Below are 17099 nucleotides of genomic sequence, written 5' to 3'. Positions count from 1 at the left end.
CTCTAACAACATCAAATGATGAATCCTCTACATGTTTTTCCAGGACGGCACCGAGCTGGACCCTCAACTACAGGCGGCTGACTTCCTGAATCCTGCTCTCGCATCTTGTTTACTGCGGGTGACTGTCACAGTCGTTATCTTATCCCTGTTGCCATGATACTTTGAGGAGAACGCTGCTAGTAGCCTCGGAAGCCATGTGGACGGCCCTCACAGCTCATATGCTGAAGCGGAAGGTCAAGGGCATTCGATGCGTGAAATATTCGTCCGGGAAGTCGTAGACTTCGCTCCTCAGATAAGCCTGCTCGACGCCTTGTCGTTTTCAACACACAAAATTGTACATTTCATGAGAGCCTTCGTCGCTACGCGGCGTTGATAGACATACATCTCGTCACTTCGCGGAGTTTGAGCAGGACTGCGTTTTCAACCGTTTCTCTTCTTGTTTACACTCAAACTGTTTTGAAAAAGCCCCCAAAACAAAACGCACTGCAGGATATATACAAACGTCGATCTTTGTCTTCGCTTCCTTCCCCCTTTTCTTTATAGCAACTAGAACCCCCATGGGAAACCAGAACAGAGAGCCGCACCCACGGACAGGCGTACTCCCAAGTCTACCTCAAGTGAGACACCCGACCGCACCAATTTAACTGCAGAGCATCACATTTACGCCTGGTTACGCTTGGCAAGCATGCTCAACGCGCTACCCGCGAGAATGAAGCCCGCCTGGTCCTTGGTGACGGCGTGGTTGGTAGGGATCAGCACCTCGGAGCCGTCCTTCTTCTTGACGAGCAGTTGAACCTTGCCCTGGCCGCCGTTTTGCAGCATCTCGTACAGGCCGACGGTGCTGACCTCGTCACAGGCCGCGATCTTATCGTAGTCGGCCTCGTTCGCGAATGTCAGGGGCACGACGCCCTGCTTCTTGAGGTTGGTCTCGTGGATGCGCGCGAACGACTTGGTCAGCACGACGCGGGCACCAAGGTATCGCGGCTGCAGCGCGGCATGCTCGCGCGCACTGCCCTCACCGTAGTTATGTTCGGCGACGACGAGCCACTCCTGGCCGCGCTCCTTCCACTTCTGAGCGAGTTCGGGAATCGTGTGCTTGGAGCCGTCGACGTCGTAGGCGGCGTTGACCTCGCCCGTCTCCTTGTTGACGGCCGTGTTGAGGGTGTTGGTGCTGATGTTGGGCAGGTGACCCTTGTACTTGAGCCAGGGGCCGGCGGCGGAGATGGTATCAGTGGTGCACTTTCCGGTGACCTTGACAAGGACCTTGAGGCCGCTCAGGTCACCCTTGGGGAAGGGTGCAAAGGGCTCAAGGAAGGCAAGACGCTCGGAGGTCGGGGCGATGGCAACCTGGATCTCGGGGTTGTGTGTCTCGGGCGAGATGGCCTGAAGCGATGCAACGCCGGACTCGAAGGGGCCTTGGGGTTCTCAAGACCTTGGGGAGCCTCGAACTTGAACTCCTTTCCATCGGGGGTCTGCAGCTTGTCCGTCATCGGGTTGAAGGTGGTAGCGCCCGCATAGGCCATGGCGGTGACGATCTCGGGAGAAGCGAGGAAGTTCATGGTACCGGGGTTGCCGTCGTTACGGCCCTTGAAGTTACGGTTGTAGGACGTCAGAATAGCATTGAGCTGGCCCTTGGGGATATCGTCCTGGCGCTTCCATTGACCGATGCAGGGGCCGCAGGCGTTTGAGAGAACAATGCCTCCGGCGTCCTCCAAAGTCTTCAGGGTACCGTCACGCTCGAGAGTAGCACGGATCTGCTCGCTGCCAGGTGTGATGTAGAAGGGAGCCTTGGGCTTCAAGCCGGCCTTCTCGGCCTGCTTGACCATGCTCTCGACCTTGGTCATATCCTCATAGGAGCTGTTGGTACAGCTGCCAATGAGGCCAGCGGACAAGACCTCGGGCCACTGCTCATGCTGGATAGTGTCCTTGAAGGCGGACAGGGGAGTGGCCAAGTCAGGGGTAAAGGGGCCGTTGATGTGGGGCTCCAGCTCGGACAGGTTAATCTCGATGACCTGATCATACTGAGCGCCCTCGTCGGCTCTGAAGTCGAAGCTCCCCCACTTTTTGTAGCCGTCGAGAGCACGATGTTGAGCTTCTCTGCGGGTTTGAAGAAGGTAGCGTTCCGAGGCCGCGGTGTAAGGGAAGATGGAGGTCGTGGCGCCGACTTCGGCACCCATGTTGCAAATAGTAGCCATGCCGGTGGCGCTCAGAGTCTCGACGCCCTCGCCAAAATACTCGACGATGAATCCAGTTCCACCACGTACGGTCAGCTTTCCGGCGAGGTTGAGAATGACGTCCTTGGGAGATACCCAGTCGTTCAGCTTGCCGGTCAGCTTGACACCAAGCACGCGAGGAGCCTTCAGCTCCCAAGGAGCGCCGACCAAGGCCTCAACGGCGTCGGCACCACCGACACCAATGGTGATGGTCGAAAGACCGCCAGCGTTGGGGCTGTGGCTGTCGGTTCCCAGCATCATGATACCCGGGAGAGCATAGACCTCAAGGACCGTCTGGTGGATAATACCTGCGCCCGGGGGCCAAAAGTCCATGCCGTATTTGCGTCCAGCAGACTCAAGGAAGTCGAAAACCTCCTTGTTTACGCTGATTCCATCGGTCAAATCGCTCTCGGCGCCCTTGGAGCCCACGATCAAGTGGTCGCAGTGGATGCTGGCGGGGATGGCGGGCTTAGCAAGGTTGCAGGACATGAACTGCAGCAGCGCCATCTGCGCAGACGCGTCCTGCATGTTGACTCGGTCCGGGTTGAGCTTGAGGTTGGCGCTGCCGCGGATGTTGCGTCCATTCTCTGTGTCCGTAAGGAGCGACTCTTCGACGTTGTCCAAGTGGCTATAGAGGATCTTCTCGGCGAGAGTCAGGCGCTGCTGTCCGAGTACGTGGCGGACCTTGAGGAGGTTGTCGTGCAGCCTGCGATAGGTGTCGGGCTTGATGGACTTGGGCAGGAGTCTGCGCATCTCGGCATCTTGCTGGTCAACGTCCTGGGCGGTCGCAAAGGTCCTCCTGATCGGCAGGCATGAGGATGCGGAAAGGTATGGTCGCGTGCGAGTTAGAAGACGCTATCATCTTGTTAATTCTCGTCGCCTCTCTGCTGTGCATCCGATGGCTGGGTATCACTGACCCTTGCGGCGCCTCCAGATCGACTGGCAAGCTCAATTGGTGCCATTGTCGCTGCGCGCCTCCCTCCGAATGCTGTGACTCGTAGTGGCGGGGGGGTTTGGGAAATTTTTGGATTGTCACAATTGTCAATGCGGCTTGGAAATTGGCGATGTCGGATTCGACAAAAGTCTGGGGGAGGTTCACCCAAGGGTGGGGCAACCCCAAAGTGCCCTTGCACTGCCGGCTTCGCTCCGATACTGCACCGGGATAGCTGCGCCGAGGTCCTACCCCTGCACGTAAAGGAACCGCTCGGAAGCCGGACCTATTCACCACGACCAGCTTGCAGCAGACTAATTGCACGGCAACTTTCTGCTTGTTATATTCCGAAGACATAATTGACGCAAAGACACAATTTCCCCTGTCCCAGATGCATATCTATACACAACCCTTGAACTCCGACATCACCTCAATGTACATATCGATGCTACTCTTTTAGAACCTTACTGGTCGTACTCTGAACCCTTAGTGCCGATGAAGCCCTCGTTCCTTTCTCTCTTCCGCCGGCCCATGACCTCCTTGTACCATTCGGTGAGAGTGTAACCCCAGTGGCCGGCCACGAGAACACCACTGACAACGTTGACAATCTTCATGAGAAATTGCAGGAATCCGTCTCTGGACTCCTCAACTGACAGTAGGATCGGCTCGATATCGTACTTGAAGAAGATGCCGGGAATGTTGTGGTCATCAGTCTCCTTGCTCTGTTCCGTGACGGCGTACTGGTTCGTGAAAATCGTGTTGGACGACGAGGCCGACTTGCCAACGGTGTAAACGGTGGGGACCACCGACAGATAGTACTGGAATTTGTGAAAGTTGATCCTGGCAAGGTTGACGGTGCGGTCCAGGGGATTAACAAGCGAGGGGTAGAAAGGTCCGAAGGACAGCTCCGAGATGATGTGCGAGAAGTTGAAGGCTGCGCAAACTGTCAGTCAAGGGTTCCAAGCCTCGGTGGGATACACAAAACGTACCAGCGTGATCCAAATGCTCTCCAAACTCCATGTAGCCATGACCTCTGGCCGTAATGTGGAAATCACCCTGCACTCTGTTCACGTCCAAGTTGCCATAGATGCGGCAACTGTCGCCCTCGCCCCAAAGCCTCGGGGTTTTCGCCCACTTGGCCTTCTTCTTTCCGAGAGAAACGATGTCGTGGACGTGTTCCTCGCCGAAGCCCTCCTCCTCCTGCCATCCGGCGCCCGTCACGATCTTGCCTTTGCTGTCTCTTCCCAGACGGTGGATACCCTTGCTGTCCACCCACTGCGACCAGTTTGTCTTGTCGCGCTTGAGCATGCTACCGGCGAGGATGCGATCGCCTGCCGCATCCTGCACGTTGATGTGGAGGTCGTCACAGTGCATGCGCACAACAATGTCCATGTTGATTTGCATCTCGTGTCCGACGCCCTTCTCGACGGCGAAGGTATGCGTCTCAGAGCCGCGCCACCAGCGGCCGACTTCGGTCCAGAAGAGCAAGAATGAGATGACTGCCATAGCGACAGTCCACTTTCCGCCTCCTGACGTTCGCGTCACATATTGTGGCTTCGCCTTGGCTACGAAAATGGAGTCGTTAGCAACCAGTTCCCTAGTCGAATTGGGCATGAATTCAGTCTCGAGCAGCGGAACAGCGAGAATGAACGGATGTTGGAAACTCACGAAAGGCATCAAATGCGCTGACGATGTTCCCCTTTGCCCCAAAGGCATCATCGTCCATATTGTGCTTCTCATCCCACCCATTCATCATGGCGGTGTTGAAAGACGTCGAGGGGTATGGAAAGGGATTCGAATATTCTTGAGAAAATAGGCGATGGTAGAGTGCCCGCTAGATCGACTGGAGGACCTCGGTTCGTCTTCGATCGATGTAGTCGTCAAGTTGCGATTGCTCAAAACGCAATGCCCTCGGCTTGATGCAAGTGCCCGCCGTCAAAACCTAGTGCCGCTACCGCATGCCTCCTTTTTCGGTGTCGAAACAATTGAAAGAAAGACTCAAGAGGTGGAAGGAACGAAGTTGTCGAAGATTGCCTCCTCGCAAACTGGTCAGATCACTCGGCGCAAGTCTCGTGAAGTGGGAGATGCAGTAGAAAGTCTTGAGGACACTTTATCCAAAAGTTATCCGCAGTTCAGGCCCCTGTCCAGGGGTCCCAAAGTGATTGGCGCCGACACTAGCACAAGTGGGGCGTGTGCATGGGAGCTTCCGACAGGGGTGCGGTTACTTGGGCGGGCACTTGTAACTCCAACTCCTCCTCCCAAATCGCATACCAGGCAGTTTTCTTACCACATACAAGAAACAGTGCACTTATCACCGCTCACATTTTATCGCAACAATGCACAGTCAGACGCCCAAGAGCTGAAATAGTCACGGTTAATTGCTGCCTAAAACCTACAAGTACCAATCTGTAATCTGTCATGAAGAGTGTCGTGAAACGAGCGTCGCCTCAACCTCACCTGAAAGACGAGTGATCGGTCCTCCACGTTTACCGCCGGCAACTGCTGCTCAGCACGTGTCGACACCAACTACCGAGTCACTCTCTTTTTACAGGTTCCAAATGAAATCAAACACCCGCAAGCCCTGATGAAATGAGACATGCAAGGAAAGCCGGAACCCCAAGGAGACCACCGATCACTCCGTATCCAGTGGCAAAATAAAACTCAAAACACAGCCCATAGCTCACTTCCTAAGTCTGCGCTGCTGCTCCTCGAGAAACTCCTCATCTGAGGCGTCGAGAATGTCATACTCCTCATCAGTCATGAAGCCATCGTCTGAGGCATCCCACTCATCTTCCTCATTACAGTCCTCAAACTCCTCCGCCTCGGAGCTAGTGGCAGGGACCGACTCGGGCTTGACTTCCTGGTAAATGCTAGATACCGGCGATTCTTTGTCAAGCTTGGGGAAGATCATGTTGCTGCTCTGCATCTCCACAGGGACATCCTTGGCCTCCTCCTTGGCCTCCTCGGCGACGGGCTTGGGAGCCTGGACGCTGACATCACACCAAAGTCTGTGGCCGAACTTGAGACCGTCATTGGTCGTCAGACGCCAGTAAGAGATGATCTTGCCCTCGCGGGCCGGGGTACGAAGCAGAACATTGAAGGAAAACTCCTGACCAGGGGCAAGAGGCGCGTAGCAGACGGTAGACTCGGAGGCAGAAACGAGCTCAGAGATACCAGCAGGGTGGTTCGAGTCGACGTGACCCATGTAGTCACCTCCGACGAACTTGACGGAGCATCCAGCAGGCCATGCAACATCGCCATCGTTGCGGAGAACCCAGGTTTGCTCGAACACGTGGTTGGGCGGGAGGACGGTGCCATCAGCAACTGTGTCACGAACGAACACAGCCTGGAGGTCCTGCTCGGTGAGAGCTTTTTCGACGATGGGGGCAGGCTTCTCCTCGACGACCTCCTTCTTGATCTCCGGTTCAGGCTCAGGCGTCTTCTCAACGATCTCCTCCTTGATGACGGGCTCGGGCGCAGGCTCGGGGGTCTTCTCAACAACCTCCTCCTTGACCGCAGGCTCCGTGGGCTTCACGTCGACGACAGTCTGGGGAACGTTGATGGAAGCGTTCGCAGTTGTCTCCGTAGAGCGGGAGCTAGTGCGACGAACATTGCGGTCACCCATCTGCTGCATACGCTGGCCGTCTCCACGCTCGCCAGTAGTGGTAACTGTAACATGACGAACGGGCGTCTTGAACTTAACAAGAGGATGAGTCTTGTTGTGAGTGTTAGCAGGGCTAGCCTCGCAGTTAGCGCAGAAGTCGGTGTCGTGGCACACGGTGCACTTGTAACGGACGCCGGAAATGTAGGTCGGAGCGCCATGGGCGCGGGCACACAGAGGACCGTCGCAGCAAATGCCAAAGTGGATAGAGCGGCTGATGGCACGGCTGCGGACCTCCTCGAGAGGCTCGTAGATGGGAACGAAGCGGTGATTGGGGTGAACAAACTTGGAGTTCACGATGCAGTCAGCGCAGTAGTCCCAGTCAGGGCAGTCGAGGCACTTGTGGCGAACGCCAGCAATGTACTTGTCGCAGCCATCGCAGATAGCGTTGTGACTCTGGTTACGGCCGGGCGCCAGCTTGACCTCGATATGGCTAGGGACGTGGGCACCCTCAACAGCGGGGACGAAGGGGTGCTTAGGGTTGTGGCCGTGGAGGTCCTTCTCGAAGCATGCGTGGCACAAATCGAAGTCCTCGCAGGCTGTGCAGTGGAGGAAGCTGGACTCGGGCAGCTCCGTCACGCAGCAGTTGCAGGTGCGCATGCTGTACAGAGCGGTGTTGAACACAGGGCGGAGGAGTTCACTGATGTTGGCGGGAGCCTTGACAGTTTGTTGAGCAGGCTCCTCGACCTTGGCCTTGGGCTTGGGGGCAATCGTCTCCGTGGTGCTGTTCATGATTTGGCCGTTCTTGACAATCCTCTTGATGAGCCAGTGGTCGGCACCGTAGCAAGTGATGCCCTGGTCGACACAGTTTTGGCAAAGGTCGAAGTCACCGTCGTCGCAGGTGGAGCAGTGGTAGTGAGCATCGGGAACTGTCTGGTCACAGCTGTTGCAGCACACGGCGAAGTTGGTGTTGGGGTGCATCAAAGCAGGGCAGCGACCCCAGGAAGCCCGCGGGGGTGCGCTCTCAGTAGCAGAGGCGTTAGCAAACCACTGGTCGCGAGCTGTAATACCCTCGGAAGCAGGGATATCAGCCGAAGCTGTCGGCACCTCTTCGTCGTTGATCTTGGCGTGCCTGCTCAAGAGAGAGGCCAGAATAGAAGCCTCGAAGTCAAGGCCGGTGTCGCTAGTGGGCAGTTCCTTCTTTGGCTCGGTGTCAAGAACGTTGGATTGCCTCAGATCGACCAGGGGTTGTGTCGCAACGGCTTCAGTCTTCGTTTCCTCTTCGACCTTGGGGGTGCTAGACTCCGGGACATCTTCCACGGACACTGGCCTAGGGGCCATCTTCTCCTCGGACAACTTGGTGACGCGGAGCTTGAGTTTTTGCTTGGCCTTCGCAGCGCGGTAGAGTTGCTTGTAGACTGAAACGTTTTGCTTGTCGAGGGTGATGTACGAACCAGCCGAATCAGAGTATCTCTCGAGGACGACGTTGGCGTCAGAGGTGAGAGCGAGGAGAGAGCGGACCTATAGTTGATGTTGTTAGCCTACTCATTCGGAGAGGGCCGCACAGCTCGACGAAGCAACCAAGATACTCGTCTTTCGCCAGGTCGAGAGACAGCCAACATGGGCCTCGAGCCTTGAGCGAGCGACGAAGTATCAAGAACGACAGGCTGGTGAGCAGTGCTAGAAGCAGCATGACGCACCTTATCCTCGAGGGTACTTGGCCCCATATCACGCAGAGGAAGCTTGTGGCGACGGGTCATGCCCTCGAAGTTGATCTTCAAGGTGACTTGGGTGTCTGGCGATGTTGCTGATGAGGACGCCATGGTAAACGATTGAGAGCAGTCGGCGACTATGGATGAAGGGGAAACCCGCGGTCGGCCGGGCGGGGAGGGGATGACGGCTCTGTCGGGTGTTTCACTGCTGGGCGGCCACGCACGGTGCACACGAGACTCGCTCGGTCGGTATAGAAGATTCGTCTTTTTTTTTTTGTTTTTGGTCGACAGATACCGGATGGGTATGTGGTAATTGTCGACGATTGATGTTGATGAAATGTGAAGAAAGGACAAGGCAAGCAGTCCGGGTGGCAGACGGAGAAGTGAGCAATCCAAGCGGATGGACGGGGTGTGGGAGAGATAAGTGAGTTCCCAGACGACGGGGGTCAGTCAGGTGGAGTAGGAAGGTGAGCAGACGAGGAAGGAGGCACTGGAGCAGGGCCTGGGAGTGGGTGGGTGGAGGTGGTGGAGGTGGAGAGGCCTAGGCGGATGATGCGTCTGCGTCTGCGTCGGCGTTCGTTCTGCGTCGTGTCTGTGGCGGGAGGTACAGAGGAGTGTCGACCTCTGAACTGTGTGTGAGACGGGAGTTGAGAGCTACTTGGGGGACAAATAGCTTTTCTGCAAGCTGCAGGTGACTTTTGGAGGGATACTGGAACGGCACCAGGGGGATCCGGAGCCACTTATGTACGAGAAGCAACGAGAGGACAAGGCCGCCGAAACCGTAGGTGGCCGGGAAGGGGGACCAAAGGGAAAGGGGACTTTGAGGGCAGCACAGGATCAACCGAGGCGGTGGGAGGCAGAAGCACCTCAAACGGGGGGGGTGATGAGTGATGATGGATGGCAAAGATGGGAAAGGAAGGCAGGCAGGCAGGCAGGAAGCGGTAGCGTCACTCCACTGCCTATTCACGGTTCACTCGTTGCCCATCTGCCTCGTCGAGTGCTGGGACTGGCTGGGGTGGTCTGGGTTTGGGCGAGTCGGTGTCGGGGATCCGTTAATGGGAAGGGCGAGCAAGTGGAGTGGGGTTTGGAGAAGTCGAGAGGGTGGATGTGGGAAAAAAGGTACCTGCGGGCACGCTCGCAGCCCACGGTACCCGAGAGTTACCATCGATGGCCGCCTTTCCCCAGGCAAGAAAAGAGAGGGGCGAGGAAGCGCTAGCGCCCTCTGGTTGGCTGGCTGGCTTGGTCACAGTTGGTTTTACCTTCCGAGAGCGCACGTCGAGAGGTACGTACTCACCTCACTACCTAGGATGTGGATAAGGCACGAATACCGATTGCAACCTGCTAATGATAATACTGCTGTTGGTACACACGGCACCGCGCAGCCCCTCTGATAAGTCAAAGACACGGCATCTTTCCTCCCCCTTGCCGTTGCTTAGGCGAGAGCGAGACGAGTCGCCAAATGGTTTCTTGGAATTGGAACTCTGAAGGTAGTCAGAGTTAGAGCAGGGCAGGACGAGATGCAAGAGCGCGGAAAGGCTGGACCCCATGGTACGCTTGCAGAGATGGCCTTCACCGTGGGAGAGCCGAGACACCGCTAACCAAGGCCCACGTCAAAGTGTCAGGCCTACGTAGTGCCATCTGCATCTTTCACCGTCGCACGCCGTCTCTGCTTAGCAACCCTGGCTGGCTGCTGGCCGCTGGCCGTGCTCCTTCGCCCTTCGGGAAGCACGACTGCTCACATGTCACCGCAGGCAGAGACAGAGGGTCCGACAGGCAAGCCAGCAAGCCAGCAAGCCGGCCAACCAGGCAGCGCGCGCCGCCTCATCTCAGCTCCCTCGATTCACTTTCACACCACCCAAGGCCACCGCCACAGCGGGAGAGACGCGGCAAAAAGAACAACAATAATCGCCATAGAACAAGCTCGAAAGAGGCGGTCAGCAACCACTACGACGACAAATGAGATAGCTACCCGAACAGCTTACAGATACAATTCCACCCATCAACCGAAGCTCCTCCAATCCTGTTGGCCCCAATCTCGGCCTCGACCTCCTTCATGTGTAGGGCCCGTCCAAAAGATTTCTCTGGATGAACCTGTCGAGTCATCGCATTCGCCTCCCTGCCCTGGCTGTCTTTGCCATTCCCAGGTAGCCAGGCACTGACGAAACCCATTACATTCATCCAGTTCGACTCCTTTCCTCCCGTATCTTTGCCTCGTCCTTTTCCCACCCCTCGTCTACCCAGATTAGCACCCACACGCCCCCGGCTCTGACTCCCTTTTCATACATTACGAGCTACCCTGGGCGAAGGCGCAATAGCCACCGGCCATTGGCACATGACGAGGGACTGCCCTGCAAACACCAGACTTAGAATGAGGCGAACTGGAGCCTCGCCGCGAGTCGTTCCTATGTTTACTCACTTCGACTATGCAAAACCACCGCCATAGGCACTCATAGGGGTTCGTTCGCCGGATTCGCTCGGCATGATCACGACCAGTTCGACTCCCTACTCCTTCCATCAGTCGCTCTCCTTGATTCCACATCCAACGTTCAGACGTGCCATGTCACCATGGTGGCTCGCCCTTTGGACTACAGACACTGTCGACTCTGGGCCTTCATGCAACGAATCGCGATGCCGGAGCACCAGCTTGCTGCATAGTTGCATGGCCGGTCAGTCGGGCAATCGGCCATCCTCCTTTTGAGATAGACGAGAATCCATCCAACCCCGACTTCTCCGACGAACAGTCCCCTGTGCCTGGTTTGGCCCAGGGATGTCCAGTGCTGTGTTTGCCCCGGAGCCAAGTGTCTCGCAGTTGACCATGCAAGACGACATGAAATACTGGTGCACCGCAGAAGGGGTTTTCGACGTCGGAATGAACATTGCACTTGATGCGTTATTCAACGCTTTGTAGGACCAACCTCATGCAGCCACAGCATCTGATCTTAGCGAGCCCAGCAGCGTGGTCGGCCTCGATCGGCGTGGCAGGAGGGGCGGGTCAACGACACTGGACAGTCTGTTCGCCAGTCAGCCCGTCACCTGAGCCGCTCCTTTACTCGAAGCAGCACCATTACCACAAGTCACGCAGCACGCCGTGGCAGCCTCAGCAGCACGCAATCCTGCGGTCTCCAGTCTTTCCTGGAACGTACCGAAGAAAATGAAGTAAGACAAGTCAAAGGGCTGTGGTCAAACAGGAAAAGCCCGTCTACTCTTGACTCGCTCACGTGGCCCTCTTATCCGTTGCTGTTAGAGAGCCTTCTTGAGGTCAATGGACAGGAAATAAGCAAGCAGCCAGCAAATACGGGTACATCCTGGGCTTAATCATCCGACTCCCAGCTCCCTGCTTTCCAGCTCTTGACAATCGGTATCGTCGACAGGCTTGCCATGCGTCTCTCGGGCCATCAAGATTAAGTGATGCCAACATTGCATCAAACTATCTCTGACGAGTGTCTGTGAGATGGATGAATTGCGTGTGTTTTCTAGATGGCTGGTTTACACCGAACAGCCACCAGAAAACTGTCGTCCAAGGGGGCGATGTCCGACAAGCCAACTCATCATCTAGGAGGAACCTGCGGCGACGGCAGCGGCTAACCAACGACAGAGCTCCGACAAAGGCGGGGAGGGGAGGGCGGGGGCTCTCGGTGAGCAAGGCAAAACAGGCCGCAGCAGATGCGGTCCAGCCAGTTTGCCGTTTTAACTTTAGTCTCTTGATCGGTTGGTCCAGGGACAGATGGCGGGGATGATGAGTCCTCGAGTGGCCGTTCTTCCAGGTCCGAGAGCGCTGCTTGTTCGCTTCCAAGCCCTCGACAGGCAAAGAAGATACAGTTATCGCAGCGCTACGTTGCACACTATCTCTCTAGCCCCCAGCTACCAGCAATGCTAGTCATGCGAACTCAACCCCCGCCTTTCCCAAGGTTCCCATCAAAGTTAACCGCACCAAAGCGGTCGCGGACGCCAAGAAACGATGTTCTTGTCATTTGCATTACAAACGTTCCTTTGATTTTGCAAGCTCGGTCGGCAAAATTCCAAGCGACGTGAGAAGTGGGTGGTCCTAGGAGGGTGTCCCAAAAGGGCAGTCCGGACAGGAGAGGCCCCTCTCCGGACCCGAGCCTCCAGTACTTCCGGATCGAAGCCGAGTTTCCGACCACCCTGCCGATCTCGACCTCATCACTTCTGTCGTGCAGAAAGACAACGGCTTCTCCCACCTTACATAGTACACTCGTCCCCACCAGCCACCTCAACCATCCAATGTCCATCCAAGGCACAAAGGCTACGTCAAACAAGCAAGAGGCACAGACAACTGTCTTTAAGCTTCCACAGTCGTCCCATGCATCTGCCTGTGGCGCCGCCTCCAATGGAGAACCTTGAAAGCCTGACCTGCGGAACATCCTCCCCGCATCCCCTGCTGGCGGTGGTGGTGGTGGTGGGCTCTCACATGGCTAAGCAGTAAGCAGAAACAGACAAAGGAGGGGCCCAGAACATCTTGTACGTCATGTTCCCCCTCCGCCGCTTCGGTGTCTTCTCACCTCGACACACCTCAACAAGTCGAAGACCAAGGAGACGAGAAGTCGTCCGGTTCTCGACTGGCTTGTTTCAGGATTGCAGCCTTGGCAAAGGGCCGCAGCATCTCAGGATTGCTGTTTCCCAGGGAGCGGATTGGTTTCTCCCACCTTGTCTCGTAGCCTCCGCCGAATGTGTAGGATCCTGTTGCACAGAGAAGTCATCAAGCCATGTCGCACATATGATCAGGAATTGGTCGAGATAGGATATGCATGCCAGATACGAGACTGGGTACGCGTAAACCCCCTCAGACAAGGGAGTCAAGTTACCCCGTCATCCGTCATCTGCGGAAACCTGTGCGACAGGATCCAAGTAGACGGATATGCCGATGTCCAAACGCAACGTCTGTCGAGCACACGACACACATCTGTGCGTTGCACTATCGACTGAACCAATGCAGAATTATTGAACGTTAGAGAAGATGTCCATCATGATGCTTTCGTATCTGCAGCCTTGCGCAAGACGCCCCCGTCCAATCTCCAAGACTAGTTAATGTTGCCAAAACTCGCTATGCCGATCAAACCTGCACATTGTGTTGCTGCTGAAGTCCGAGGGCTCGTCCATTTCCAGCGATTGGGTTCCTTTGCCTTGACACGCTTTCGCTGAAAGAAGCTCCCGCCTCCTGCACGCGAAGAAAGACGATCAAAGAAAAAAAACAGGCCTACCGGGAGGCGGAGGGTTAGAGACCCGATGAAAGGGGCTTTCATCGTCGGCGAGACGTTAGCCCAGACCGTCGGCTCGCGGCTCTAGGTCGGGTTGTCTTCCAGGGGCGCGTGAAAGAGCTGTCCCTGTGCCAGGGCGTCGGTCCGAGCTCCTTTTCTTGTGAACCGGGGACCTACCTGCGCTTGATATCGGCAGGCTGAGGCTCCAGTCGTTGTCATGTCCTGATATCCTGAGAAGACGACAAAGCCAAACTTTGCAGCGTTTCCTGTAGAGCGCGTTGTGCGTGCTTACGAGTGGGTTGGCCGAGTATACGGGGCTGAGATATCAAGAGGAACATCGTTACTGCTGAAGAAAGTCCTGCGGGAACGGCACAGAGAGCGTTCCTCTCTCAAAGATTTCCCCTTCTCGGGAAGAATATTGAAAACGGTTGCCTCACTGCCCACTGAAACGCGTCTCCTCGCCGAGAGCAGCAAGAGCATCGTCAATGCTTGACCCCAGATGAACGTCGCTAAGCCCGATGCCAACACTACGAGGTCAGCTCGGAAAGTGCCTAGATGTAACTGGGCCCTGTATATGGTTCCAGACAGCGTGATCACGGAACTCTCCATGTTGCGATGTCAAGACACCAAAGTGAAAGAAGCAACGGACGACAACGGGACCATCTCATTTCTCATCTACTACCTTCCACGCCGCGTCAACGTGACCGCGGAGCCTCTTGCGTCGACCAAAAGGGCGGCATGGGAGGCAAACGGTATAGACTATCGTAGGGGCCAAAACCTCTCCAAGAGGTGTCAGAATGGACGGAACCCGCCATTCCTCTCCTTTGCCACGTCTCCCAACCGCAACCCGCTCTCCCCTTCCCCGTACGCCCTCCGCATCACCCGCTCCCAAGAATATCAGTAACCTCTCCCCCTTGCCGCCTTCTCTCTTCTCCGTTACCCTTCCCTGGGAAACCCCGCCAAGCAACCCGAAAACTTTTCCATCGCGAAAAAGGAACTTCTCCCCAGGAACCCACAGATGCATCTGAAATAAGCTAAAAAAGATACGAAAAGGCGAAACGGGGACCAGCATAAGAGAGACAAAAAGGTCTAGGCATCATTGGGGTCCATCGTAACAACAAAGAAAAATAGGGACGATCAGGCAGGCGGTTGAGGGGGAAGCAGCTTGATATAACCACTTGCTCCTTGGAATATCTGTAACGAATAAAGGAACGTCTAGGTCAACCTCGACCATAACCGAGTCAGAAAAGGGGTTTGTTAGGTAAACGTAGAGACGCTCAAAAAGAAAACCGCCATAAAACCTCGCTGGTGAAGCATCTCCGACCATCCTCCCCGAAAACACCGCATCTGTAAACCAGAACCCCCCCCAATCAAAAGCAGACATAACAAGTGAACGAAATCGCAGACGCCAAAAAACGCATATAAAAGCAAAAGGAAAGCCCAAAAGAGGGGTAGGACGGGTGGAGATAGGTTGGAGGAACTTCTTGAATTCGAGAAAAAGGCGAGGCTGTAGAAACCACGGAGGGCTGGCTCGTCCCACGCTGTCGACCGTCTCTCGCTGGCCCTACGCCATCCACGAAACTCTCTCATCTCCTCTTCCCAAGACATGCCAGCGAGCATACTCGGGAAACGGGAAAGACTCAGAAACTCCCCGACGGTCAACAATAGCACCTCGCAAACCCATCCCCCTAACACTGTACCGACTCAACCCAGATCAAGAGTGCTCAGTCCTATCAATACTATAATCATAGAGTTCAAACACCGACAAGTTTTTTGTGGATTTCCTCCTGTCCTTTGGCCCCGTCCAGCCGTCCGACGAGAAGAGGGTATAGCGCCGGCTAGAGAGCCGACAATGAGAATTACAAGGATTACGGGGAAGGGTTGGGAGGTACGGAGTAGCCTAGAAAGGCGGCTACCCACAACCCTACTGCGAGTAGTACACCATTCCAGGGGCTGGTTGTTGATAGTAGAACCCGTCGGGACTCGGCGTCACCATTCCACCCATACCGCTGACACCAGGGCCAAACTGTGGCGGGGGTTGGTAGCCCTGATAGGCGTTCATGGGCGGCATCTGGGTGGCATCGTAATAGTACACCATGCCGTTGACCTCTTGGGCGACCAAGTTGGGTCCGGTGGGTGCCTGTCCATTTGCTTGCGTCGCCGCGGGGTTCGGCTGGGCCTGGGGAGGGAACCCTTGGCCCTGGCCCGGCTGTCCCGATGGAACGAATGACGTAGCCGTGGCCGGCGGACCCATATTGTTGCCGTTGTACTGTCCGGGGTAGTAATACGGCTGTTGCTGCTGCATCATTGGGTAGGGCTGGTTGTAGAAGTTCTGTTGCTGGAAGGTGTTCGGCTGGAAAGGAGCAGCGTGGATCGCCCTCTCCGGGATCTGGGACAGGGGTGTGCCAGTAGAATGCTGCGTGGGGTACGACGGCTGCCGTGAGTGCGCGTCCTGAGGATGGCCGTTGGAAACTTGCACAGGGACCTGCTGGTGGAATGCCTGCTGGAAGGCTTGAGGACCCTGGTTGAGGGTCGGCGACTCAATGTTCGTGACCGAGACGGCCTTTTGAGGGCGAGGCTGGTGCATGGGTATCTGGTTCGGGCGGTTCTCCTGGAACGCAGGCTTCTGGGGCAACGGGTGCGTCTGCGGCTGCGGCAAATCGTTGATGGACGTCTCGTTCGGCTGCATGGGCATCGGCATAGGGTAGCTCTCCTGCCCAATGAATGGCTGGTTCGCAGGCGGCAGGCGAACGACCGGTCGGGGGTTTTCGACGGGGATCGGAGCTCGCGACATGACAGAGCCTGTAGGCGAGAACAGATAATCCCGTCCGTCCGGTGCGAGGGAGGAGCGCCGACTGAGGGCAATACTCGGGGAATAGGCACTACCGTAATAGCTCCCGCCAAAGACGCTGGTCCGTCTGGAAAACCCACCAATGGAGCCGAGACCAGAACGAGGCTTGCCTCGAGTCCGCTGCTGGTTGGGTCGCATTGCCCGGGGATGAAAATGAAGGATCGGTCGACAGCAGGGAAGATGTATTTGGGCGGGTTGTCGGGCAAGGAGATGCGGACGGGCTTGTCACGACGAAGGGGTGGCCGGTGATCCGGAAGCTTGGTGTACTGTTTGACGGGCATCGCAAAGGCAGACGGAGCCTTGCCCACGACGGGGAGAGACACTCTGACCTGCACGTTGCCGATGTGCCGCTCAGTAGACAGTGTCCTGTTGATAGGGGTGGGGTTCGACGGGCAGGTTGGGATAAAGCCATTGCCGTTAGCTGGGCCTTCAGTATCAACGGGAACATGCCTGGGCTGCCTTGATGGCGGCGGTTCGGCGACAGCCTCGTGCATATCATGGGCCCATTGGCCACTCGTCAGGGGGTCGGTCGGGCTGTGCAGTTGGCTGCTCGGGTTAGCCGGGTGACGACGAGA

General features: G+C 56.3%; 5 protein-coding genes across 5 annotated transcripts; 1 reads left to right on the top strand and 4 right to left on the bottom strand.

Annotated features, from left to right (window-relative positions):
* Positions 1 to 660: 660 nt before the first annotated feature.
* ColSpa_09176 (putative aconitate hydratase, mitochondrial) lies at positions 661 to 2966 on the bottom strand (the record flags this gene model as incomplete). Its single annotated transcript, XM_049275388.1, is given in 2 exon segments — positions 661 to 1415; positions 1433 to 2966. 2 exon segments carry the CDS (start codon positions 2964 to 2966, stop codon positions 661 to 663), a joined length of 2289 nt encoding a protein of 762 aa, XP_049131345.1.
* Positions 2967 to 3608: 642 nt separating this feature from the next.
* On the bottom strand, positions 3609 to 4897 carry ColSpa_09175 (ER-derived vesicles protein ERV41; the record flags this gene model as incomplete). Its single annotated transcript, XM_049275387.1, has 3 exons — positions 3609 to 4078; positions 4134 to 4709; positions 4813 to 4897. 3 exons carry the CDS (start codon positions 4895 to 4897, stop codon positions 3609 to 3611), a joined length of 1131 nt encoding a protein of 376 aa, XP_049131344.1.
* Positions 4898 to 5824: 927 nt separating this feature from the next.
* On the bottom strand, positions 5825 to 8568 carry ColSpa_09174 (protein NBR1; the record flags this gene model as incomplete). Its single annotated transcript, XM_049275386.1, has 2 exons — positions 5825 to 8266; positions 8446 to 8568. The coding sequence occupies 2 exons, from the start codon at positions 8566 to 8568 to the stop codon at positions 5825 to 5827; spliced, it is 2565 nt and encodes an 854-aa protein (XP_049131343.1).
* Positions 8569 to 14172: 5604 nt separating this feature from the next.
* On the top strand, positions 14173 to 14577 carry ColSpa_09173 (uncharacterized protein; the record flags this gene model as incomplete). Its single annotated transcript, XM_049275385.1, has 1 exon — positions 14173 to 14577. One exon carries the CDS (start codon positions 14173 to 14175, stop codon positions 14575 to 14577), a length of 405 nt encoding a protein of 134 aa, XP_049131342.1.
* A 1020-nt stretch (positions 14578 to 15597) lies between these two features.
* ColSpa_09172 (uncharacterized protein) lies at positions 15598 to 16662 on the bottom strand (the record flags this gene model as incomplete). Its single annotated transcript, XM_049275384.1, has 1 exon — positions 15598 to 16662. One exon carries the CDS (start codon positions 16660 to 16662, stop codon positions 15598 to 15600), a length of 1065 nt encoding a protein of 354 aa, XP_049131341.1.
* Positions 16663 to 17099: the final 437 nt, after the last annotated feature.

The sequence above is a fragment of the Colletotrichum spaethianum genome, assembly GCF_022836535.1.
Source record: "Colletotrichum spaethianum MAFF 239500 DNA, contig27, whole genome shotgun sequence".
Classification (NCBI taxonomy): Eukaryota; Fungi; Ascomycota; class Sordariomycetes; order Glomerellales; family Glomerellaceae; genus Colletotrichum; species Colletotrichum spaethianum.
The sequence above is the reverse complement of the archived record's forward strand: the minus strand, read 5'-3'. Positions and strand labels throughout refer to the sequence as shown.